Source organism: Aythya marila (genome assembly GCF_965140915.1).
Source record: "Aythya marila genome assembly, chromosome: 5".
NCBI lineage: Eukaryota > Metazoa > Chordata > Aves > Anseriformes > Anatidae > Aythya > Aythya marila.
Window position 1 is genome coordinate 6,425,897 of NC_139046.1, and position 26,362 is coordinate 6,452,258.

The following is a 26,362-nucleotide window of genomic DNA, read 5'->3' on the forward strand; positions in this document are numbered from 1 at the left end:
TTTGTTGGTCACAGGTAAAAACAGCCGGTGCCCTGCTTGTTTGTGTGATGACAGACGGTGCCGCGCTGGTCACTGTGGCCTCATGAGAAAGTTGTGCTCTGGGTGTGGGAGCAGAGGCGAGGAGGAGGAGGAGGAAGTGTCCCAGTGCCACACAGCAGGACAGACGGCCATGGAGACAGTGCCTGGGGTGTTCAAAGGGACACAGGACCGAGATGAGGAGCACCAAACCTGTGGTTTAGGCAGCTCTGCACCCCCCAAATGCAGAGTGGGGCAAAGCTGTGCCCAAATCCCTGTTCTGACTGATCCGGAGCAAGGATGTAAACCCAGCTCCTCCGCATCCCTGAGTGTCTCTGTAAGCAGGAGTTAAAGGACCAAGGGGAAACAGGTCTCCCCGTGCACTGCATGAGGAGCCAAACTCCATGCCTGGCACACCGTGAACTCCTCCGCTCTGTGTGTGGAGAAGGATTGCAGCAATGAGATCTGAAATCCTTTCTCTGAGTGATTTGTACAGCATCCTGCGGGAAGCCTGTAACCGAAGCATCCAGGGCTTCGACCACAAACCCTTCTTTTCTGTAAGGATAATTTCAAAATTCCATCCTGCTTTTTGTCCACATCAGGAAAACCACCATACAATTTGCAATATCTGCCCAGGAGTGGCCTGGGGTTGGCAGGATGTAGCCAACTGGTGAAACTGCATGGCGTAGCCTGCCGAGCGCATGCTTGCCTCATGCTTTCATCTGGTGAATTCCTTTCATGGGTAGAAAATCCTTCCCTCAAATCTAATTACACTGAATTGGACATAGTGCTTTTATTATGCTGCAGAATTTGTTAGCCACATTGGTGTACTTCTCTGTGCAGAAATCAAAGTCAGGAGAGTATTTCCAAATGTCTGAATGTGCACTGAGTCAAGCAGGCTTTATGAGGTGGTCATAGCTCAAAACAAATGTATTGTGCAAATGTGAACAGAAGAATAAATAAGATCCTGGCACAAGAAGGAGAGGAACTAAAGTTAGAAAAGACCAGTGGAAATAACAGATGCCAAGCAGAGACTCTGACTCCCCTTGTGTGCTCCCGTTTCAGACAATATTCTGAATAACAGCAGCATTAGCCTTTCACTATCAATGTTTTGATTTGAATTTAATTCAAATTTCACTTCACTTTTCTATTGTGAAAGGAGCTGGCGATCAGACATCTCAGATTCTTGCATTGTTAAGCACGGTGAGTCATAGTAACGAGCCTTAGATCGCTGATAGCGAGTGTGCAGAGGAGCCAAGAGGCTGCGCAGCCTTAGAGACCTTCTGGCACTTCCCTTTCAAGTAGATGCTCCCACAAGAGCTCTGTGGGCACGGCATGTTTTGTTGCCAAATATTGATAGATTGGTATGTTCCCTTCACTGTATCACGGTGCTTATTTATTGAATCGATGAACATTAATTCCCTAAATGTAATGAGCTGTGCTGCCAAGCAAAGGCCCAGGAAAGGCAGAGCTGCTGGTGGGTTGTCACAGTGGCACCCCATGCGATGTGCGTCACCGGCTCGAGTGACGTAAATGGAGGGAGCCTTTGTTGCTCTTTAACACCCCCCATCAGGAAGTCCATACTCAGAAAATCTAAGTGCTCTTTGGGAGAAAGATGCCTGAGAAAATTAAAGCCCTGGACTTCTTCCCACTGGAGTCAGCAGAAGTTTTGCCAGTCAATATTGATGAGAGCGTGATAGGGTCCCGAGAGTTAATGCATGCAGTGCCCATCGTGGTGATATTCGGCCCATCAGCAGATAGATCTAAAGCCACAGACGGGAGCATATCTCACATCTTTGCATTGATTTGTTCTGCTGCTGAATCCCTGCCACTGTCCTCACCGAGCCACCTGCTGACTCATCAGCTCGCCTTCTCTGCATTTGCCCTAATTAGTCATATGCAAACAGTCTTTTATTCAGGAAGTTCTTTTAACGTAAGTTGGAGTATGAACTTAGCACAGCAATAAAGATCAGGAAAAGTGAGTGTGCTATACACTAATAAGGCTCTGTTATCGGCCACTGGCAAAGCGGAAAAGAAAATGTATATGCAGAGTTTTAGTGACTCAAAAGTTTAATAAAGGGGAGGATGGTGGGGAGAATATTTGCTTAACGTCCCTCTAGAGATGCTGTAGCATGAAATGTTTAACTGCTGAACAAGTTTCCACTAACATCATCCTGAAACACAATTGGGTTTTGATGCAGTGTTCTTTATTATGGGCTTGGGGAAAGCATGTTTGGCATGAGAGAAATGTGTCTAGTAAGGAGACCACAACACTTATTCACAGCTCCTCAGCCAGTTCATGCTGGGAAGTCCGACATCTTTGAACAATTAAATTGAGCAATGTTAGTAATTTGTACACCGAGATTTTTCTGCCGTGTCTTCTGCTCAGAGACTGCTAACACATCTAGGGTTTTGGTGACTCAATTATTAAAAATGATCAGAACCTAGCATGAGAGCATTCAACGAGGAACTGTTTCGATGCACTGTACAGTATGTAAATTTGGATAATGGTAATAAAGGTGTACAAGTGAATCCTGAAACATCAATGCTTATGGGCACCAAAATTAATCATCATGCAAAGGAGTGACAGCTAAAGGATTGAAAATAAGAGACTGCTGGGTGGGATCAGGTGAGTTCTGTAGCGTTAGAGCTAGGCAACCCCTGGTCTGGATCACATCGGTGCTACTTGGTCTTTAAAAGGAGCACAATCACCTTTGTGTGAGCACTGAGACCGCAGTTGAAGTGCAAAGCAGGCTTTCACTGCTGTGTGGCAGCTCATCAGGAACCACTTCACCCTCACACCCACATTAGAGAAGCTGAAACAGTTGCTCAGAGTTGCACCAGCCTCCTCTCAGGCATGGGAAGTACCTCTGGTAGAAACACTTCACTACCAAAACTCCCCTGGCGTGTCCCAGTGGCAGGGGCTCTGGTGGAGAAGGTGGCACTGAACTGTTTGACATTTCTGCCCCTGCCAGTGCATCCCCCTGTTTCACCAGGGGAACTCCTCGGTGGCTGTTACGGTGACTCTGAGACTGTATTAAAACAGTGCATGGCTGCTGTGCAGGAGTGCTTTGACTGGCTGTACCTCATTTGGAAAGATGAGGTGTCTGTGAGCTGCTGTTTGGCTTCTTGGTACTTATGCAAGACCCGAGTTTGAGTCTTGTTCTGATTATTTCTCTTCTTGAGGCACCAGTGAGCACAGAACAATAAATATAGCAGTAGTCCACAGCCACACTGCCATGGGCTATCGTGTTGTCACATCTCATAAGCTAAGTAAAGCCGGGCTTTGTCAGTATGCGGATGAGAAACCTTAAAGGAATAAAAGGAGTCGATAGCACCTGTGTCTCTTCTGCGTCTCAGACCGGTGCAGGGAGAGGCATCTTGTTTCATAGAGACGCTTCCTGTGATTTCTATTAAATGTCACGGTCACTGCTTTTTCTTCAAAAGAAATTAAAAACAAGCCATGTCTGTATGCAAAAATGACTGCTCATCACATGGAAGCTCAGAGACCACTGCAGAAATGTTAGGAAGATGCAGTATTGTAACGACATCGTTTTGCCCTGCAGGTGTTTCCTACAACATGCCATGGGCATACAGCAGGGCAAGGATGTTACATATGCCTGTCAGAGCTTCTTTTTAAAAGGTATCATTACCGCAGAACTGAGAAGTGAGAAGTGTCATATGGAGACTGAGCAGTGTCATATAGCTCAGCTCCGTATGATCACTTATAGTTCCTGCTGGAGGAAACCAACAAGATCATACAACACCCGGTGTTGGAAGAGACCCACACACGGATCATTGGGTCCAACTGCTAGCTCCGCGCAGGATCACGCAAAATTAATACCGTGTGTCTGAGAGCGGTGTCCAAGTGCTTCTTGAGCTGTGACAGGCTCGGTGCCGTGCCCACTGCCCTGGGCAGCCTGTCCCAGTGCCCGACCACCTCTGGGTGCAGACCCTTTCCCTCATACCCAGCCTGACCCGCCCCTGTCCCAGCTCCATGCCGTCCCCTCGGGTCCTGTCGCTGTCCCCAGAGAGCAGAGCTCAGCGCCTGCCCCTCCGCTCCCCTGTGAGGCAGCTGCAGGCCGCCATGAGGCCTCCCCTCAGCCCCCTCGGAGTCTCCCTGCAGCCCCTTCATCCCCTTCCCACCTCCCACGGAACCGACAACACCCATGACAGAACCCTCGGACCCGGAGGCGACCGCGGTGCCCTCAGCCCCCAGCCCTCAGGACCCCCGGGGTCAGCCTGGAGCCGGCTGTGGGGGTACCGTGGGCTGCCCCCCGCCCCCCCGGGCACCCTTGGGCGCCCCCCGGCGGGCACGGAGCGGGGACACGGACACGCGTGGGCGGGTGTGGGGGGCAGGCAGCACCCCCACGACCACCCGGCGGCCCGCTTTGGGGGTTTTTGGGGTAAAAATGGGGTGTTTTATTCAGCGGTAAAGGCTTGCTTCGGCTGTGATCCATTGTTAGTGTCTCTCCCTTCTGGCCCGCCTGGCTCTCTTTAATTGCCGTGGCTTTTTAAGCTCGTTTATGACTTCGGGGAAAAGGAGCTAAGAATTGACGAGAGGCTTAAAAACATTTAATTTGAAGAAGCGACGCACGCTGTGGGGGGGACGGGGGACATTTTGGCTCCCACTGGCCGTGCGGGGGCAGAGCCGCGGCCGCGCTGGGTGGGCGGCGGGGCGCATCGTCGCGCCATATCGTGAGATGTCGCGACATGTCGCGTGTCGTGCCGCCTCCCGCCCCGCACACGGCCCTCCACGTGAAGCGCCGGCCCCCCTCCTCCTCCCAGCTGTTTGCTCAGCTGACCCCGGCGGCCGAGGGGCCGGGCTCCGCCGCCGCTCCTCACTGGCGCAGCGCAGGGCCCGGGCCGGCCGAGCCCGCCTCTGCCTCCTCCTCCATCTCCTCCTCCATCTCCTCCTCCTCCTCCTCCTCCGCCGCCTCGCACAGCCCCGGCCGGCCCCTCGCCGCCTCCAGCCTCGGTCCCCGTGCCCGGCTCCTCCCGCACCTCCCCTTCCCGGCGCAGGCCCCGGCGCCTGCCCCGATGCTCTGAGCTCCGAGCGGCCCCAGCGCCGGCCCCTTCCCGGCCGCGCCGCCATCTCCTCGCCCCTCAGCGGCCATTGGAGCCGCCCCGGAGCCAGGCGGCAGCAGCAGCAGCAGCAGCAGCCAGACCGCCGCCATGGACAGCCCCGGCGGCGTCAGCGACAAGAAAAGGTACCGAGGGGAGAGGCTTGGGCTCACCCTCCTCATCCTCAGCGCCCTTCCTCCCTTCCCATAGCCGAGGCCCGCGCTCCCAGCCCGGCTCCCCGCAGCGCGCTGGGCTCTTTCATCCTCCCTCCTCCTCCTCCTCCTCCTCCTGCTCCACGTCGCCATTTTGTCGGCGGGGGGAGCCCGGCTCCCCGCTGCCCGGGGGGCTGCAGCCCCCTCAGTGGGGCTGCTTGGGGAGAGCCTCGGAGTTAAAAAAACCAAAAAGGGGGAGAGTTAGGGATGGGGTGGGGAAAGGGGAAACGTGTGCGGCCGGCCCGGCACCGGGGGGGGGTCTGCTCGGGGTCCCAAATGGTCGCGGTTGTGTGGGGAAGGGGAGGGGGGGGGGGGTTGGGGGTGGTCGCCGAGGTTTTGGTTCGCCGGGTTTGGTTGGGAAAGGGAGGATTTTAGGTTATAGCTCGAGGAAAGCAAATCGAGGGGAGAGGAGGAGGAGGAGGAGGGCTGCCGAACAATGTGAGTTGAGAAGTATGAATAATTCACCGCGGATTGCTCGCTCAAATTAGAAGGGGAGGGGGGGGGGATAAAAGCCTTGAAAGCTTTTGTTAGGCAGCGAAGTTGTGGAGTTGGAGCATTTCGGTCAGCGGCTTTTTTTTTTTTTTTTTTTTCGATGGGATGCTCCCCCCAGCGTGCTTTGTGGAGGGATTAAAATTGCTGTAATTGGCATCCGCAGAAAACAGCGTTTGTATCGGTACCGGGACCTTTGATTTATTTATCTATCTATCTATCTATCTATTTATTTATTTATTTACTTTTATCTCTGCTTTTGTATCAGGAGGGCACCCCAGCAGGCTGCATGAAGCCCTGGAAGGGAGAGGCCGGGGGGCTTTGGGTGGTGAGGGTGGCGCAGGGGGGTTGCAGGAGCTTTCGGTCTAATGAAATATCTCCACTTCTGTAACCTTCCGTGTTGTTTTATTTTTATTTTTATTTCCCTTCTCGAAGCTACTAACTACTGAGAAGCCACAGAGAAAATGTTGCAACAGAAATTATTGTTCCGTCCTGTGCTCTGCTGGCCTAATTTGGTGGCAAGGCTGCCTGGGAAGAGGCTTTGAGACTTTTTTTTCCCCTTCTGTTGCTGTTTGCTTTGTCCTCGAGCATTTGTTATTTTTTACTTACCATTCTGTCCTGCTTGGGTACTTTTTTTTGCAATTTCCTTGTCCTGGATATAATCTGCTTTCTTCTGAATGGAGGAATCAGTATGCATAGCTTATCCTGCCCTTCCTAAAGGAGAGCTTAAGAAAGAGCATTTGTTGCCTTCTGCTTCCTGTAGACCGAGATCAAGGTTGGGAATGTTTCTTATAAAGTAGTGAGGAATATTGAGGTTACCTCTGTTGTAGGGTATGTTTCAAATTAAAACATAAAGCTGTGTCTGTGGTACGCTCATCCTGGGGCTGCGAGTCTGCAGTTGAGCAAAGATGGCTAAGCAAAAAAGGAAGGATGTGAGCTCACCAGAGAACTTATTGAAAATCCCAAGCATTGCTCAAGAACCGGGGGTTGTTTGAGAAGACTTTAGGTTTGCCAGTGTCCCTGATCAGAATACCTGTAGGGGAAATACCTTCCTGTCTGTCCTTCGATGATAAAACTTTGGCTGACTGTAGGTGCAGTGCGCCTCGCTTTCACCATGTGTTGGGCTCGTTTCGCTCCTCATCCCTCTGTGTGCGTGTGTTTGGGTAGCGTTTGGCTCTCGAGAGTTAAAGTGAAGCTTGTTGTTCGCTAATTATGTACTGTGGGATGTAGAAATTATGAAATTTGACCCAGTGTGTCCCTCATTCTTACATAAGTGAAATCTCCTCATCGTAGTAACTGTAAGCGCAGATTCACTTACGGGTTTCTTGAGCCCATTCTGTTAGGCAGTCCCGAACTTCGGGAGATCTCATTTGATTTCTTACGGAATCCTGACCCCCTGTATGTACGGGTAACGCTGTTATGTATTGCCAGCTCTGTGGGTTTTAGCTGTTCTTCAGTAGCTGCGTCATTTTTGTGTGCTCCTGATCTTTTTTTTACATATGTTGCAAGGACTCAGTTTGTTTCTGTGTATAGAGTGAATAAAAGAGCATTGTTGAAAGCTTTGCTTGCTTATTAACTCCAATTTTATTCAAATTTAAGACTTGTGTAAGTCTGACTTTCTTTTCAATTTTCTTTTAACTAACTCTAGTGTACAGATCGCTCGTGCCATGAGAAGTTTTTCTCAGTTCTGTGGTATTACACTTTGCTTTTAGGAGAGCGAATCTTGCAACACTTTAAGTAAATGTACCATTTAGGGTTACTGGTTACTTTGGTAAGGGCCTGAGCTGGTAAATAGATATATTTGAAAAATGAATCTTGGATTGTTTAAAATCCTTACTTGTAGCATAAATAAATATATACTTAATGGTATGAGTGCTAAATAAAAATGACAAGCAGAGAGTTTATAAAAAGTATCTTCTTGAGTGCCCAGTCTGGGACTTTTGAAGGTATAAAGCACGATGATTTAACATCCCGACTCGAGCCTCTTGCAGAAAAACTTCAGCTTTTCAGTTTCTCATAGTTGGGACTTGAACTGTATCGTCTGGTATCTGAGAGGGGGATCTGAAAGACCGGGGTTTTTCTGTTCCAGCTCCAGGATCTGGCCGAGAGGCCCTGGTCCTGTGCCACTTCCTATGAAAGGGGCAATGACTGCCGCTGGCTTTCTTAAACCTATGTGAGGTTTTTAGGATTGTGCGCTGCTTTCTGCCTGTTAATTTCTTTCAGTGCCGGTGGTACTGAGCCACTGCTAACAGGGTTGAAAGCTAATACAAAACCCTTTTGTATATACTATAACTGTACCTTTCTGTGTTGTACGAAGAGGAGAAACCTTTCTAAATGTTGTGCAGAATCTCCTTGCAGGTACGGGGAGGGCAGAGTGGTTTATGGCTTACATAGAAGTGGTTGTTTTTACTGCTTTCTGGATCTTTCTGGGTTGTTTGGCTTGCCTTAGGACTTAAATGGTATTGCCCGAGCTGTCTGCTCTTTGTCATTTCCTCAAACACAAAATGGTTTTGAAGTGTCTTCAGTAAAAGTGATCGGAATCTACTTCTCAGTGCCCGCTAAAGATGAGGGCAGCAGCACGTTGCTGGAGCTCTGCCTCGTGGTTATCGAGGCACAGAAAACCAGGCAGGAATAGCTGGGGAGGGTTTGCCAACTGCAGATATGCTTTCCTTAAAATTTTGAGCTCTCAGTACTTTGGTCTGCTTGTATCAGTGGAGGTTTGAGAACCTGGTAGCACGTTCATGGAAGCAGCAGCAGATTTCTGGGTTTTGCTGAGTGATACTTGCTCTGTCTGGGGGGCTTGGAACAGCCGCAAGTGGTCCATGTGGAAAGGCTTGCTATAGGTGTGTTGGGGGGCTGGGATGATAAAAGGCTTTTATTTTATGTAGTTTAAAGCCTTTTTTGGAAGCTACCTTCTGCATAAATGCTATTTGTTTCTCAGGAGGCTTACCCTGGCATGTTTTCGGCCGCAGGGAGGGCAGATGTAGCTGTGCACTGGTCATGGCACCCGAAGCCTGGCAATTAGCGAGCTATCGATTTAAAGGCAGAGGTGTCAAGTTGATAATCCACCTTATTTCCTCTTCTAATTGCGATCCCTTTTTCAGGTAGGCTTCTCTTTCCCGAGGAATGGCCATTGAGGGCTTCTTTAGGGCCACGTTAGGGTTCTGTAAGCCTTGCGAAGCGGGGTGGACGTGCGGTGCCGTGCCGATCCTGCTACCGAGAGTAAGACTGGGCAGCAATGCAACAGGCAGCGTTTACTTCCTCCTCTGCATGTTGTGAGCACAGCTTGTAGACCTTTGTTCCTCCGTATCCTTGAATTGTATGCCTGGAGTTCATAAAGTTGTTTCCAGGACTCTGATTGCTGATGGCGAAGTGGAAAAGGAACAAAATCAGCTCCTACCAGCGCCAGCGAATGTCAGCAGTGTTGTGGTGTGAGCACGAGCTGTTCTGAGGCTCCTACGATCGTGCCTGTTTTTCGGTGTGCTGATCTGAAAGCCTTGGAGACTCTCCTTGAGCTGATCTAACAAAACGGATTAAATTCTCGTGCGTTTGTTCTGCACGGTAACAAAATTACACTAATGTGTGTTAGAGGGCTGGATTTCAGCTAGGTTCTCATGAGACTTTCCAGAGTTCAGGGCGATGGTGTATCACAGGAACCACTGGGTTTGTGTATTCACTTTTGTGTACTGCAGGGGGAAAAAATCAGCAGTAGTGTCTCCCCTTAGCCGTGAAGAGCTTGGTGTTATGATATGCCAACAACACAATTCTCAGGCATTGTGAAGTGAACCCGGGTGGGAGGTACCGCCTGGTTCAGCAGTGGCAAGGGGACTACCCAGATTTTCCTGGTGATACCACTCTTTCAAGGAGATGCAAATACAGATCAGATTACCGTGTGTGTTCTTCAAAAACAAAGCAACTTCAAAACAAAAACACATCTTGCGAGAACCTTAGCAAGGTGTAGTAACCTGTTTCCCACCTCTTGTGTTGCTAGCTGATGTCCAAAAGGAAGGAACGTTCCAGATTGCGAGTCATCAGCCCAAATGCTGCTTTTATCTCACCATAGGCAGGTGTTTACATGCCTCAAAAAATCCTAGGCAATGCATGGAAAGAACGGAGGCCTTACTCATCTTTTCATGTCATAACAGCCCTTTCTCTTTTGGATTTGAGAAAGTTTGAGCGCTTTGGAGCCTCTCTCAAGAACCCTCTTCTGTATCAGGGCAGGCAGAAGAGCGTGCAGGAGAATTTGTTTTCCACTGAGTATTGCTCCAAAACGGGAGATGCTTGGGGCGTTTATGACATTGGGAACTACAGAAATGGCCCAGGAGAAAAGAGGAGCCTTTGTGTTTTAATTAATGACAGAAAATTCAGGAAAGATACAGATTTCCAAACTAGAGTTGGATGTGAAGGCTGTTAAGTTTTTCCTCGACTGAGATGTTATTTATCTTAAAATAAAACTCTATGAAAATTAAGCTCTGAAATTTAGAAACATGAAGTCAAGTGAATACATGCCAGCATACATGTATGTTTAAATACAGTTTACGTTGGTGACGAATGCTTTAGGCTGCTTTGATGTGGAGCCATAGCCTCAGTTGATGTAAATTAGCACGGGTTCATTGAAGCTGTGCCTGTTCGTACCAGCCTGGGGATTTGATCCAAGATATCAGAACTGATATCTCCAAGTGCATCGATGAGTTTCGTCACATGCAGAATTCGTCATTGCTTTCTGTTGCAGCCTGGTGATACGGTGACTTGTACAAAAATGTGGTGTTTTAAAATGTTGAGGTATTTCTAGCAGGCTATTTCACATGGTGTCTGCGGACGGTGGAGAACTGGTGCTTCAAGTAGATCCATTTGTAGTTCCTTTAAGATATCTAATACATAATAAACGCCATGTGCATTATAGACTCTAGAGAAACTTCAATTCTGTTTAATTTGGGGTGGTATGAATGCATACTTGTTAAGCATTCAGAGGAAAAATGTTACAAGAGATCCTATAACTCGACACGTTAAAATAGAGCCTGAATTTCAAGTGAAGAATTGAGGAAACTGAATCATCGCGTTTGTGTGAAGAAATTTCTGCTATTATATTTACAGCAGCGGAAGGTTTTACCAAACAACTTATTAAATATCCCAAGTACCTTACTAAGTATCCCTTTCAACTCCTTTTGTAATAACCCTGGATGTGTTACCCGAAAAAGCTGCCCCGTGTTGTTTACCAGAACGCGTCGTGATCCCCTCGGTCCTAACTGATAGCGCCCATCTGGTTTTGGTTTGTGGAGGTTATGTTTCAAGAAGGAAAAGAACACCGAGGCCAGGAACCTTGTTTTTGTGGAATTATTTCACGCTGCTCACAACTGCGAGTAATTAATGAACTGCTAGGCCAGGAGGGAGTTCAGAAGCCTGCCTCCTCGTATTTTCCCCATGCTTACACCTGCTGGAAGAGGTGGGAATGTATTCCTTGGAACAGAAGACTTGAAGCAATCATGTCACGTACAAAGGCTGCAAATGGGACTCTCTAAATGGAAGTGATTCAGCTGATAAGAGGAGTATTTGGTGCTCAGTCCTTCAGAAGAGGCTTTTTTTCGTGCAAACCATTGAATCTCCTGGCTGTGGAACTGACACTGCTGCAGGCTCTTTATCCTGGCTATTGATGTAAGCATTTTTCTTGACTGCTCACTGGATCTGTTTGTTCTTTATTCATACAGAGAAATAGAACTTTATATTGCTTATTTCTATTTTTTTTTATTTTGTTCTTAAAACCTTTGACCATGAAATACCCTGCTAGGCGAAAGCAGTTGAGGAATGCAAGGTGAAGAGATGAGGTGAAGAACCTGCGTTGAAGCACTGAGGAAAAACCTTCAGTCTCTGCTCTGGAAAACTCGAGTCTCCAACTGTGTGAGGATAGACTAGGTCCTAACTAAAACAGTGTTAGCTGCGAGGTCAAGTGAAGAACTCATCTTAGGGATATGTTTTTCATCTTTTTTGTGAGCCTGGCTGAAGCAAGAGCTACTAACAGCAGGAGTGTTGGAGGGGGGAGAGCACTTGAAGGTTAGTTCTGTCCGTGTCCAGGCATCATCTTCATGTAGTTTTTTAGTAATAACCATGATTTAACTACCATGCACCCTTCCCCCCGAAGGGTAGAGTACAGCTATTTAAAAGAAAAAAAGCCAAATAACATGGTTGAAAAAAAAAGTCTGGATTTTCTTACAAACAGCCTTTGTATGTCCTATGATTATTTTTACACAGTAAATTACTATGCACAGTGAAAATGTCTGGGGGTTACACTGTATAGTAAGACACAGCAGAATCGCTTCACCACGTTCTTAATTAGAAATACTAAATTTGGAAGCTTTTACCTTCTTATGTTTTCTAAGCAGGGAGAAGGAGGGTTTCCAGGTCAGCACGAGGCCAAGTACAGTTGATAGATAATCTTGGAAGTGTGGCCTTGCACTAGCTTTAGGAGTGCTAGGCTGCTGCTGGCTCTTTTATGCCATCATTTACCTGTTTGTAAGACGTCTGTTTATACAGACCTCATGGTCCTGGTAGTAAAACCTCTCACTGTATTTTGTTCACCGTGTAGCTCTCAAGGAGAGCCAGCCCCTGCTATCACTCCGCAGGTAGGGATGGGTTTCAAAGCACTGCTCATTCAGAAGCTAACTCAGTTTGAACTGTCTGCTTGCTCTTAATTTGTTAGGTTTCTTTGCAGTTAAGAGGTTTTTAGTGGTGTTCAAATTATGTTACATGCCCTTAAATAACCACAGCAATGTAAAGAAAGCAGCTTAAATTGCTTTGTCAGAAGAAAATGTACAAAGGAATGAAGCTTAACCAATAGTTTACATACAGAAGTGTTGTTTCTGTGCCTTAATGTTACTCTAGTTTTTACCGTTAAATTTCTTTTAAAATCTTAGAAATCCTTTAAATACAGTAGCTAATTTTCTGTGTTATGTTACTGGGCTTTTAAGTTCATTAATTCATAACGAGCAAGACTTTCATCTAGAAGATCACATGCTCGCAACTGCGCAGGAGATCAGGGTGTTGGTTATTCTACACAGATTACAAAATAAGGAAAACTGATAAATTGGCCATAATGGCAAAAGCAGTGATACTTAAAATCACATCAAAGCTAGAAGAGATGAAGCCGCAGCCTGGAGTTCATCGTGAGCTGGAAGCTGAGAGCTCGTGCTAATTGCGCGGTGCAGCTGGAGGAGGAAGGAAGGAGCACCCTTCCACACCAACCTGCAAAGAAAAACCTGTGGAAAATGTGCATGGAAGTTCACTGCAGGTCCTGGAGAGCCCGTCCCTCGATGATTCCTTCACCTGGAAGTTCTGATTGCGTTATATGTTGGAGAGCGGCATCTGAAATGCCTTTCCCTGCTCTCAGGAGGCCGGGTGCCAGCAGCAGGCAGTCCTGTGAGGTGGCATATAGGATGAAGGTCCTCTGGCCCTCCTCTTCCTCGCCCCACTGCCTGGCTCTTCTGTTTTTTAAGACAAGCAGGCTTATTCCATGTGTGTGCTGGGCAGAAGGTGGGCAGGGGGTTGTTTTTGTGTTGTTTTAAAAAACACTTCATCATGCACTTGCCGTATGCTTAAAAAAGCGGATTTGAGTGGTGCCCTCTGTTTACATCATAAACCTGGTTTTCTTACGAAGGCCACTTTATGGAAGTTGAATTGTGCTGCGCTAGTTTGCGGTAAGCGCTGGGCTCGGCTGGGTCCTCTTTCTGTGGAAGAAGAATTCGGTAAGCGCTGTGACCAGCAGCCCTGAACGAATCTAACCACAGTGACATCAAACCAGAGCATGTTCAGCGCAGCCTGAAGAGCAGAGCCCTGCTCTAGTGTGTTTTTGGGCAGCCCGTGCCTTTCCAGCAAGCCCATGTCCGTGTGTGTACTGCTGCGTGGTGGCAGGTGAGAGCTGTCGGTGTGAGGTTTTGGTTACAGCAGTGCAGCGATGCCCACGTGGAGGTACCTGCAGACCAGGAGCTGTGCCCCTGTCCCACACAGCGGTGCTGGCAGAAGCTCCCTTTTAGGCTGATGTCCATTTCCTTCGAACTGCAGGAGAAAATTCAACCTGAAGGGCTAAACGCAAGGCCACTTACACGTCTCCTTTCTGAGTTCAAATACCCTCAATTGACATACAGCGTTAATGTATGATTTTATTGCAATAGCTGCATCTTGTCTTCTTTATTGCTTAAAGAAGAAAAACCAAAGCTGTGTTGTAGAAGATGTGGTCGTCCAAGCCTGCTGTTGCTGGCACTACTTTGACCGTCTCGGGAGAGTTGCTTCTGACCTGGGAGCACTGCGTATGAAATCTTGTGTTGGCAAACGAAGGAGATCAGAACTGAAAGCCACTTAAAGATCCATAACGAGAAGTTACAGCGTTTGAGACGCGTTATTCATTTGGATTGTATTCTTTCCACATGGTACACTTCTGTGAAACTGTTTAAATGCAGTATACAAACTCACTCAATTGTGGAAAACAATTCTGAGAAGGGGACTGTGAATCACTAACACGAGATGTTTGTAACTTTTTTTTTAAAGAATGTTCTCAGGCCTGAGTCAGGAAAGATGAGGCCGGATTAATTCCCGTGTGCACAATAGCTGTTTTACATGGGAATTGAAAACACCTACAAAGGAGTAATCTGAGTAGAGGAAGGGTAAGGTAGTATGAACAAGTGTGCAGCTAGAAAGGAGAGAAAATAAATAGCAGTACAGCAACATACAGAAGAAAGTAAAACAATGTAATGCTGTGTACACGATGCAGAGTTGTCCTTGACGCTGGGTGATGATTTAAGAAACTAGAACGAGGCAAAGTTCATATGCCACAGCTATAAAAATTGGTCAGTGTGCAGGTCTTAAATCTCATTAGCAATTTTTAATTTCAATGTATTGGTTACTAATGGCATTTTCCAGGGTTCTTCTTGGTCTCTGTTAGTGGTGTTAAGTAAGGAGGAATGGGGCAGCTTTCAGTGTGGCCGTGGATTGGTTTTATACTTGAGGAGAGGAAAACAGGGTTATTTTAAGAAGACTGTGGAGCTGCTTGTAGAAACGTGCCGTGGTGGGGTCTTGGGGATGATTCGGTGAACAATGAATTGTTTAAGAAAGATGCTGTGGCCCCAGTAGCCCATGTGGCTGCAATTACAGGCATTGCATGTCGAGTACGGGGGCTGCCTTGACATCTGCAACCGGTGCACGTGTGGCTGCTGCTGGTGGGCTCTGCCTGAAGGCTGCTGGGCTGGCTCTTGCTTGCTGTGAAAGGCTGCTGTAAGACGTCTGTTTATATTCACCGTTGTTTTAAAGCCCTTCTCGTGTGGGGCAGGAGTGGGAGCCTGGGTAATACCCTTCAGCTGAGCCCTTAGTTTAGCTGCAGTGAATCTTGGTGGTGAAATAGGGCTTTGCTTCGGGTGTCTGACTTGGGTAGCTTTGGGAACTCAGCTGTTTGTTCAGCCATTACATGCGAACATCTCTCACATGTAAGCTGTGCTGAGTATTGGTCTTAATATTGTCAGCAGAGCCCTGTTTTCGGTGAGCTGCAGCGTGTGTCCTGCGTTAGATTGATTTCTGCTTCTGTATTCTGGTGGTGGGAACACAAAATGGAAACGAATGTCTGGCACTGAAATCGGGCAGGAAACATACCTGAAAACGCATGCAATTTCCTGCCTAGAGTGGGCATTTCTGATATTTTCATTGCATGTATAATCTGCTCTTCAATGGAGATCTTTCTTCCGAATCCTTAGGTGGCTTTCTTTTATGCGAAACAGATAGCAGGAGGTTGAAATCGTTCTGAAGTTGCTTTTCTTTTAAATGGGACTTGGATTCCCGTTCCCCTTACAGGGTACGCCTGCTGTGGAGACCGTGATTTTTAAGCATAGGCACTTCTGAAATGGCTCTTCAGTTATGTGACTTATTTAATCTTAGTGCTAGTTCACATCTTAGTGTCTAAAGGCCCCTTCCTTGAGCTCCCTTTTTATGCTTGCTGACGGAGCTCACTTCAGAGATGTGTTTTCTGTATGGGAATTCAACGTCCTTTAATTGACTACAGAGAAATTTGTGGGCAGCTGCACACACCGTGCTTTCTCATTTACTTTGTGCAACTCGAAGCAACAAAGCTCAGATTAGTTACAACAGTAAAGGGATTTTTTTGCTTTTCTTTTTTGTATCTGGTGCCATCCCAGGTTGAGGTAACTCTGACTTCACTTGGTAATTAAACCTCATTTGTGAAAGACCTTTTCCCCATTAATTTGATCCAGTAAAGAAACGCTCTTTGAAGCTGGAGATTAATCTTCCTATTTAAATTGCTGGGTTTTACTCCGATTAGTTACAGCTTAGTTTTCAACAACAGCTAAAAATAGCAAGCTGTTGTGCTGTACAGTTTAACCATCTATCTATAGTAGTAGCCTTTCTCGTAAGGAAATATATAGCAAGGGGGAGACCAGAGCCTGCCTCGTGGACACCAGCTCTTGGTATTAACATTTTGGCTTTGCTGGGACACCAGCACTTGGTGCAAACACTTCGGCTTCACATGAGTTTTGCCCATTGTAACACCGGGCAGAGCTCCAGCAGGCAGCACCCAGTTCTCTTGCTCTGGGATTAATTTTTAACGGCGGTGCTATGAGCTTGATTTGAGCGGTATTTCAGCCGGTAATTAATAATTCAGTGGCCACGAGAAGTTGTGTGCTAAAGTATGCCAAAACCAAACAAAATCTAGAAAGTGGCTGAAATATTTTCAAGAACATGGAGCGTTCACAAAGAAAATACAATCTTAGCTCTTCCTCTTACAACTTGTGAGGTGAGCAGCTATTTCCATTTTTCTTTTTTTTCATTTTTTTACATGACAGTGCTGCCTGCAGTTTAAAGGGAAGCCATAGCAAGGTGCTGGCAGCCAGGCAGATGGAAGTGAATTACTTCAAGTAATTCTCCCTTGTCTTTCTGTAGCAGAGCAAATTTTTCACATGTGAAGGGATCTGGAATGAGTAGCTAACAAGGGTTAAAGCAGAAGGATAAAGGTGAAGCTGTCAAAGGCAGCATAATTACTTGTTTTACCTGTGTCAGAAGTGAGCTCTGTGGTCCGGGAAAAGGACAAAGAATTGGGAAGGGTTTTTCGCCTCCGCCCTTAGTTTTCTTCCAAGAGAAAAGGTACTTGAGGCCTGACTTCAGTAAGAAATACTTAATCAGGTTAAATTACTGAAATCTTTTTTCAGTATTGTACATTCAGTATTCAATTTGTTTCAGCCTGACCATTTCAGGCTGCTAGTAGTGACATTCAGACTACACCTGCACGTTGGGAACCTCAAACTTCTCAGACCCAGATACCAGTTCTGGAGCAGGAATATCTGCCTTCAGGTTGAGACTGAATGGACAGAAATCTGCAATAAGAGAGATCATCAGTTATTTTGTGCTACCTGTTTGGGGAACGCAAGCTATACTCACAGAAACTGATTGATTTACTGTGTATCAGGATTTTTTTAAACTAATATAACCATAAATTAGTTATCCAAAGGCCTCCATTACTATTATTTTGATATATTGTTTCTCATGATAAAGAAGTGCTGGTTTTGTGACCTTGCAACCTGATTCTGCCACAAAGGAGGTAACAATCACACCCTTACCTATTATGAAATATACCTTACCTATTATAAAATGTAGGATTCAGAAAACAAAGCTTTTAATGCTTTCTGCTGTTGGCAGTGCCGAAGGGGTAGAAGACAGGCATGGTGTATCCCATCCGTGCCTTACAGTTTCCCAAAGTTGGCAAAAATTAAGGTAGTCACAGAAGAAATCCTGATGGCTCACTTTGTCTCTAAAACAACCCTTTAAACTTCTTTATTTCAAGGCATTCGTGCTTCCCAGGTCGGTCTTATGTACACCAGTAGTGTGGTCACTTGGGTGCTCGTGCACAAACGAAGCAGGTTTTTTGGCTGTTGCGAGCAGCACATTATTTATGCATGTGTTTAACTGCTTACACTGAACCTGGTCGTTATTGCCCGGGTATTATCAGCCAGTGAATCACTTTCCTCTGTCATCTGTGGTACCTCTCGCAGGACGATGTGCTAATTAAAAAGATTTTTTTGCACAAACTTAGCAGTGAGAAATTGGCAATGCTACTGCTTGCCTTTTAAGTCTATTGAAATTAAAAAAAAAAAATGTATTTCCTAAACTGTTGGTAGCAAATATAACACAGTATAACAAAGGCTTATCTTCCGTCATCTTCAGCTAGTGACGCTTGGTCTCTTTATGGTAACATTCATGTGCTTTGAATTATAAAAGCAGTGTTTGTGGGCATGTTATTTATCTTACAACTTGCATTCAAGTAGATAGGAAAAAGGGGATCCTACAGATCAGTACAGCTGCGTTTTGCATCCTGGTTGTATGTAAGCAGAAGATGGGATGCCTTTGAAAGACACACACATACATATGTGTGTATATATTAAAAAAGAAAGATGCAAAACCATATGGTACTACTTTCCATAGGCCATTTAAAAGTAAAAGCACATTTCAGTGCAGTTATTTTCCACTGATGTGGGCACCTGGAAAAGGGAGGGTTACTGGGATCATGGCTGAGGAGCACAGCTGTGTCTGTGCCTGCTCTTGGCGAGCTGTCACTGACTTGATGTGAGCTGAAGAGGCAGTGCAAGGGGCTGTGCTGGAGGAAGAAGTGGGAAGGGGACTTTTTTGAAGCACTTGCAAAGCAGGACACCTCACACCGTATGGGTAGGCTTGCTTATCTGACCTGTTTGGCAGGCTCCGTAGGGATGAATGACAGCTTTAGCATGTGAGGGATGGGGTGGAAAGAGGAAGAGCGTGGAGAGTAGAAATGATATTACTGGAGCATTAGACTAGAAACTTAAACTGTAGTATTTTGGATGAATTTTAGGTGTTAAGAACCAGGAAGTAGAAAGTTTGGAGGCTGGAGAGGCAGCAGTCAAGGTGTGAGACAAGGACTGCGAGAACTGTAGAGTTTGTAGATGTCTTTGTGAAGAACTGTTTTTTTTCTGCTGGAAGACTTTGTGGTTTTGAATCTAATTCTGTCAGAACCCGATTGCTGCAGAGCTGTATATACAGAATTACATTTAAATATATAAATTGAGGTTTTAAATAATCCAACTTCAATAACTGGTTAATTGGCTCCTGGGCAGCTTAGGCAGCTTCAAATTGAACTTAAGAGAATTTCGTAGTTTTCATATTAACCCCAAACTTTGTTTATACAGGATTAGTTCTGAACGCAGGAAAGAAAAATCAAGAGATGCAGCTCGATGCCGAAGAAGCAAGGAGTCGGAAGTCTTCTACGAACTTGCTCATCAGCTGCCTCTTCCGCACACGGTGAGCGCCCACCTTGACAAGGCCTCCATCATGAGGTTGACCATCAGCTACTTGCGCATGAGGAAGCTGCTGGATGCTGGTAAGCAGATCAATTGTCAGCAGGATCTGGAAAAGGGACTGGAGATATGTTGAGGAATGAGACTTTCAATTTTCAACTGCTAAAATGTTTCAGCAGTTGAAAAACAATTAATAGTTGCATCCTTTATATGGGAAGATAGAAGACCTTTCAGCAAAAAGACGGCCCAAGAAAATATGGCCAGTGTTTAATTTAATCAACTTTGTTTCTCTCTGTTCTGACCCTTCTCCCAGAGTTAGATTCTTTCATTTAACTTTTTTTTTTTTTTTTTTTTTTTAACCCTAGGGAATTAAGGCTTTACTAAACTGTAGAAGGTTGGTGTAGGGCTGACGTAGCTAACTGTATGTGTTTCTCTTTAGTGTAAATTGGAAGAAATTCTTATGATTCGAATTCTACTGAAGGTGAAGTTAACCCAGGGTACATCTGCCACAGATGCTGTACTAGTAACTTGTACTCATCTACACCTACCTATACCATACAGAGGAGTAGCTTTGTTTGTCTCGTAGGAAGCCCCTGAGAAAATTTTGTAAGGTCTCTTTGAGGCAAATGGTAGTATTTTTGCCAACTAGACTTTCCTTAAATTGGGAGGCTTATTGGTGTTTGTATCAAAGCACAGATGTTAAATGTCACTCTGATTTTCTCTGACTCATGGTAGACCTTGAATTTAATTTATCACTTACTTAAGTAAATTATGCTACTTCTGAGCAGCCCTGCAAGATTGGCTCCTTGCAGACTGGTGCCAGAAGTCATTCCTGATAGTAAGCAAAGAATGATTGATGCTTACTTTTAATATAAATGTGTGGGTCCTTATAGGTGAGCTGGAGACAGAAGCCAAAATGGAGAAGGAACTGAACTGTTTCTACCTGAAAGCTCTTGATGGATTTGTCATGGTTCTCTCTGAAGATGGGGACATGATTTACATGTCTGAAAATGTGAACAAGTGTATGGGACTCACTCAGGTGAAATATTGACATTTCCTAAGACTGCTCCAAATCTGTAAAAGTTGTTACACTTTTGTATGTATGAAGTTAGACACCTGTATACCTCTTACTTTTGCAGTTTGAGTTGACGGGGCACAGTGTATTTGATTTCACTCATCCATGTGACCATGAAGAGCTGAGAGAAATGCTTACGCACAGAAATGGTGAGAATGAAAAAACAATCTATTTAATTTACTTATGGATAGCTCCTGTTGGCATTAGTACAGTTGGATATCTGCCAGGTAAAGGAATTGAGAGAACAAACTAGTATGCTTTGCTGCCTAGATCTCAAAGTAAGTCATTTTCAGACATAATAAAAACAGAAATAGCCAGAATGTTTTGGAGATATTCTAATTTAGGACACATAAGACTTTATTCGTACACTTTTAATGTTAAAAAAATAATTAAAAAGATGAACAGAATTACTGAGGGTTGAAAGAATTAGCATGCCTACAGGAATTAAATAAATGTAGAGGTAGGTTGAGTGAGAATGATCGTAAGTGATTGCTATAGAAGTGTATGGAGAAGTAAAGTTGTTATGTTTGTCTTGGTCTCAGCTTGCCTTTGCAGGACAGCTTAAAAGCAAATGGCTTCTTCCAGAAATCTGTGGTGTTACATTTAGTACACAGAAATGATCGTATATTTAGGACGCAGAAAAACTAATTGGGTAGTGGTCCTAGGGATATCGGATACTCTTTGCTTTGTTAAGAATAAAAAAGAACACTTGGAAAGCCCCAAAAAGCGACTGTTAATTCTGGGCTTCGGTGTTTATGCTTCACTGCACCTTTTAACTGGTGCATGAAATTGGTATCTTTTCACAGATTTCAGACTTTTCCTTCCTCCATGGAAGGGAATAGAACACCATATTCACATATGCTGTACGCTTTGGGATTTAACAAATGCCCATCAATTACTGCCTTTAAGTCTTCTAAAGGTTTGTTAATGACTCTAAAGACTTGGCAACATGCATGTCTCCAAACAAATCTGCTTTACTCAGTTGTTATAAATCTAAAATTGGACCTCTCTAATTCCTGTTCCATCAAACAAGAGGGTTATATAGACTCTGAATCTAGGTAGTCATAAATTACCATGTCATTAGGACTGACCTCTGCTTTCTTGTATAGCTGTAATTGTATTTAATTCAGTGGAAGCGACCAGATACAGTATCATTGTGGTAAGGGCCCTGACTTTGACTTTGTAAGCATTTTCTAAAATTCTCTGTCCCTAATACTGAAGTGTTTTTTTAAGGTTAAATTAGACATTTCCCTCTTTCTTCTCCCCTCTTGGAATACACTGATGTATTTGGAGGGGGAAAAAGTCACAAAAGCAGTGTAAAAGCTGGTCTAGTTGCAAAAGCATGTTCTTAAAAACGTAGTGTGAGTGAGTTTCATGCAAACCAACTCTCGCATGTCTAAATTGACCAGACTGGCATACGATGTCTGGAAAACATTATTACTAAATCTGTTTCGCAAATGAAGTTGGCAGACAGAAGTCTAAATTAGAGTAATAATAGTACATTTTTATATTTATTATTATTCCCAGGTTGCAGCTACTGCACCTCTTACATCAGTGGAATTATTGCGATTTGAGTATTAAACACTTCTCTTTGGGATTGTGCAGGTGCAAATGAAAACAGCTGCCATTGGCAGAAACTGAACTGCCTTCTGATTTTAGAAGGTTGTTTTTTTACTTTCAAAGCTGGTGACTTTAAAAATAACATCAGACTTGAGAAAGTTGCTCCCTCTTTTACAGCTGCTGCTTAAAGCAGAGCCTTAAGCATCAGGACTTCATCCCAAAACATTGCATGATTTTCAATTATGAACATCTAGATTGGTTTAGCTCTTTTAAAAACATAATGAAATAAGGCTGTTTCTCTGAACTCTGCATTATTATTACTTTTCCTCCTTTATTGAGGGTTATGATGTGGCAAAGAGTAGGCTTGTCCCCATTAGTCTTTGCGTCTGCTGGAAGTGATAGACAAAGCAGCGTAGTGGCTTTACTGTTTTCTGATGGATTTTATCAAGCTGGTAGTGCAAACCACACCACGAAGAATTTCATCGCAACTGCTGCCTGTGGAGGATGGGCAAACTATTATAGAAGCTTGTATCAGAAGTAAGCTTGCGTGTTCTGAACTTCCACACTGCCACGATTTGGGCCTCAATGTTTAGTAGCCCTCTGCAAGCTCACTGTTTTCCACTGCTCTTTTTCCTAGGTGCTTTGTTGCCTTTGTCCATGCACAGCGAGCTGCTTGCAGCTCTCCTGATAGCATCAGTTTGTGTTTTCTGTGCCCAAAATAGGCTTTGCGTTTTTGAGTAGCCTAGCTAGTAATTGACTTTGAAAGGTTCTCCTCTCTAAAGGCAAAACCTTAATATAGAGCCTGCTGCTAGCGAGTAAGACTGAAAAACGAGTACCACGGATATTAATTTGTATCAGGTTGTCTTGACTTCTTTCAAGAATGCTAATAAGTGTGTTTAAAAACTTGGTCCCTGCTTACTCTAAGAGTATAAATCCCTGTGGAAACACTCGGATGCATTTAAACATTAATTAACACTTAATTCTGAATTTAAAAAAAAAAATTAAAATACTGCAGTCCTGAAGAGGAATGGGCCCAAAACATATGTGGACCTCCCTGCAGTGAATTACTGATCTGTTTTAATTCAAAGCAACTTAAAGTACTTCTCATTCTGTATATGCTTCTCTCGTCCCCTATTGCAACTTCAAAATATATTAAATTCTCAGTCTCTCCCTGCCTTTTTCCTGAAATCTGGGAGTGTGGAGTTGGCTACAAATACAACACTGATCTTAAAACAGTGAAAGTTCATTTTTTTTGCCTACCTCACAGCAAAACTCATTCTGAAAAGCTTTATTAATCAAAAGTGCTTCTAGTTTTATTAGCTGGTTTTTTTCCACAGTTCTATAACACGGGTTTTTGAGTGGTGGGTTTTTTGGTTTATTTTTTTGAATACAGTCAGAAGATGCTCCAAGAGTTTAAGAACTAGTTTACTATTTACTTTTGCTAGGTCCTGTGAAAAAGGGCAAAGAACAAAACACGGAGCGCAGCTTTTTTCTCAGAATGAAGTGCACACTGACCAGCAGGGGAAGAACAGTGAATATAAAGTCTGCTACGTGGAAGGTAATGAATACAAAGGAATACTTGCATAGGTTGGCAGCTTCCTTTTCAGATGTCATAACTTGCATAACTTGCTGTATTTCAACATTTTCCCTTCACGTAACTTGAGCTGGAGTTTCAGTAAGTACTTAACTAATTTAATGATTGTGCTTCAATATGCTGAATTTTAATGCTGAGTGCATCGGGATGCAACTGAAACAATGTTTTTAAAATTTGTTTTTCAAAAGCCTTTAAATTAATTCTCCACTTTAAATTAGAGGTTGTTCACTTATTAGAAATTACAATTACTAAACGTTTGTGTAAAGCCTCCTCTGAGAAAATATACTTGACACCACTTGCACTGATACCTGATTCCTTTTGATTCGGTATTGTAAGTACGACATCGAGGTCTCTGAGAAGGACTTGTATGTTGTTCTTTCTGAAGTTGCTGGCTATCCCTTTTGTAGTAATCAGAATAAAAAGAGCCCAGTCTGGTAACTCTGAAATGAATGCATTTTCTCCTGTGGAAAAAATGTAACCTTTTACTGTATGAAGTGGCATTACAGCTCAAAATATTCTTTTTAATTTGCTCTTGATCAAACAATTTGTTTCTTGTTCCTCTTTGCTGCTGTATGTAAACAATTTTACTTCAATTTTTTAAAAAAAAAAAAAAAAAAAAAAAAAAGAAATGGGGGGAGGACAGAAAATGCAAAGCTGCTCATCTTTTGAAGAACACACTTGATTTCTCCTTTTAACATCTAAAATGGAGGCTGCTCCTATTACCATAGCTTTCAAGTTGGCTTAGTAGGATGCCTTTTGCTGAGGTAATTGCTTACCAGTGTAATTAATGTAACTTTAAAAGAAGAACAACTGACAGAAAAGCAGAAACTTCTAGCATTGCTTCTGCAAACACCAGAGAGGAAGGAGTTGGCAGCCAGCGAACTGACTGCAGCCTGCGCAGCGTGAGGAAGAGAGCTGGCTGTACTTTAACAATCAGATGGAAAGGACTGCTGGGTTCCTGCTGTTGATAGCACAGCGTAGAGAGGTGGGGAGGGGAGAACTCCCTCAGGGGGTGCTGATGGAAGTGCAGTCTGTGTGGTCTGAGAGAAAACAACCTGGTCTCTTCTGAAATGTAACTGTCCCACAGGTCCTGCACTGCACCGGGCACATCCGCGTGTACGACACGTGCAGTAATCAAACTCACTGTGGCTACAAGAAGCCTCCCATGACGTGCTTGGTGTTGATATGTGAACCTATTCCTCACCCATCCAACATTGAGGTCCCGCTGGACAGTAAAACGTTCCTCAGTCGTCACAGTCTCGATATGAAGTTTTCCTATTGTGATGAAAGGTAAACTACATTTTGTGCTTAACAGCTGTGCTCATTTGAAGGATTTGCAGGGGTTGTATGTGTGGTGGCTAATGTAGGACTTAGGGAGTGAGACTATGTAAAAGCATAACTTGATTCTTCTGCAAAATGGAGTTGTTGCTGGGATGCTTTGGGTTTTACTAACCGATCAGGATGTTTTATGTAAAAGCTAAATTCTTAAATTTAAGCAAAATGTAGGGTTATTACTTGAGAATAATACCACTGCCTGTTCACACTGGCCTTCAGTAATGTGGTAACAATTAAATTTAAATGAAAAAATCGTTCTGGACACTGAAAAAGATGGGGAAGGATTTTAAGATCCTTGAAGATGACTGAAAAGAGTACATGTATAATATTTGTCAAGCACATTTCCTTGCAACACCTTCTTCCCCACCCTTTCCTCAGGAGATCAGCATCTGCTGGCTCCAGTCAAGAAAAAAAAGCTCTGTACTTCTAATGCAATAACATCTGCAAAAATAACATTTTCTGTTAGAAATCACAGATGTAGTCTAATAAATACTGCTCTTACTATTATCTGGAAAATTCAGCTTGACAAATTTGAAAAGCAGAAGTGAAAGAAATCATTGGCCTAAGGTTTTCTCAGTTGGGTATTACCTGTTACTGCTTGCTAAGACTTTCCTTTTATTTATACCAGAAATTAATTTCTTAATTAGTTGCTGCAGTTAGATGCAAGGTATGTTAGTGCACATTGTTTTCTGACCTCTGCAATACCTTCACCTTGGTTGGATTTGTGGTATCACATAGAAGGGTACTTATTTGGTCACATTGTGTGTGTAAAATAGGGCAAAGAAAAGGGCCAAAGAAATCCTTTCTTCTAGGTAGCACTGCCCTCTAGGGGCTGAAGAAAATACTGTTTCCTTTGTAGACAGTGGGAAGAACAAATTGGATTCCTAATTTGTCTTAGCAGCATGGTTAAAACTGTTAAAGCATATCTTTATAATTTTATTATGTTCTCACATTTGTGTGAGCTGTATATTCTTATCCATAAGTCGCTTGTCTACCTTTAAGCAAAAAAACAAGGACTAGGAAGCAGGAATATACATAATCCTGTCTATCATGGGACATGATTAATACATATTCAGTGAGAAGTAAAATCCTATGCCTGCTGAAGCTTCTCTTTTAAATAAGCATTAAAAAATAGCACTTCAAAAGGAACTCACACTAAACCACCATTGCTGCTAATGTATATGGGAGAGATTCTTAAGAACTCCGTGTATCTGCAAGCATCCATGTGCTCTAGTATTTTCACTGCTCAGTGTCTGCTTCTACTTAGCAACCTCTCCCTTGTCTTAAAGAATTACAGAGCTGATGGGATATGAACCAGAGGAACTCCTGGGTCGTTCCATCTATGAGTACTACCATGCGCTGGATTCTGATCATCTGACCAAAACGCACCATGACAGTAAGTGGGGAAGATGCAGCACCAGGGGAAAACAAGAGAATAACAAGGGTTTTCTTTTAACTGCAGACAGGAATCTGCAGAGAATACTTATCTTGAAAACTGACTTTCTTTTCCTGCCTGTGGTTAAAGCTGATGTCCTTTCTTTTTTCAGTGTTCACAAAAGGGCAGGTGACAACAGGGCAGTACAGAATGCTTGCTAAACAAGGTGGCTATGTCTGGGTTGAAACTCAAGCAACTGTTATATACAACACTAAGAATTCCCAGCCACAGTGCATAGTATGTGTAAACTATGTGTTGAGGTAAGTTGAGTGG

At 44.2% G+C, this 26,362-nt stretch overlaps 1 protein-coding gene across 2 annotated transcripts in view; it reads left to right on the plus strand.

Moving 5' to 3' along the window:
* Nucleotides 1–4,952: 4,952 nt before the first annotated feature.
* The window catches only part of HIF1A (hypoxia inducible factor 1 subunit alpha), a 33,031-nt gene continuing 11,621 nt past the window's right edge, over nt 4,953–26,362 (plus strand). For both annotated transcript variants that reach the window (XR_014317638.1, XM_082762157.1), the window contains exons 1-8: nt 4,953–5,225; nt 18,983–19,173; nt 19,984–20,129; nt 20,230–20,314; nt 23,171–23,283; nt 24,407–24,609; nt 25,944–26,050; nt 26,202–26,349. Coding sequence is in view for 1 of the 2 variants with exons in the window: in XM_082762157.1 (XP_082618283.1) it covers nt 5,191–5,225; nt 18,983–19,173; nt 19,984–20,129; nt 20,230–20,314; nt 23,171–23,283; nt 24,407–24,609; nt 25,944–26,050; nt 26,202–26,349 (1,028 nt within the window). In the remaining variant the exon portion in view is untranslated. The remainder of the gene's footprint in view (nt 5,226–18,982; nt 19,174–19,983; nt 20,130–20,229; nt 20,315–23,170; nt 23,284–24,406; nt 24,610–25,943; nt 26,051–26,201; nt 26,350–26,362) is intronic.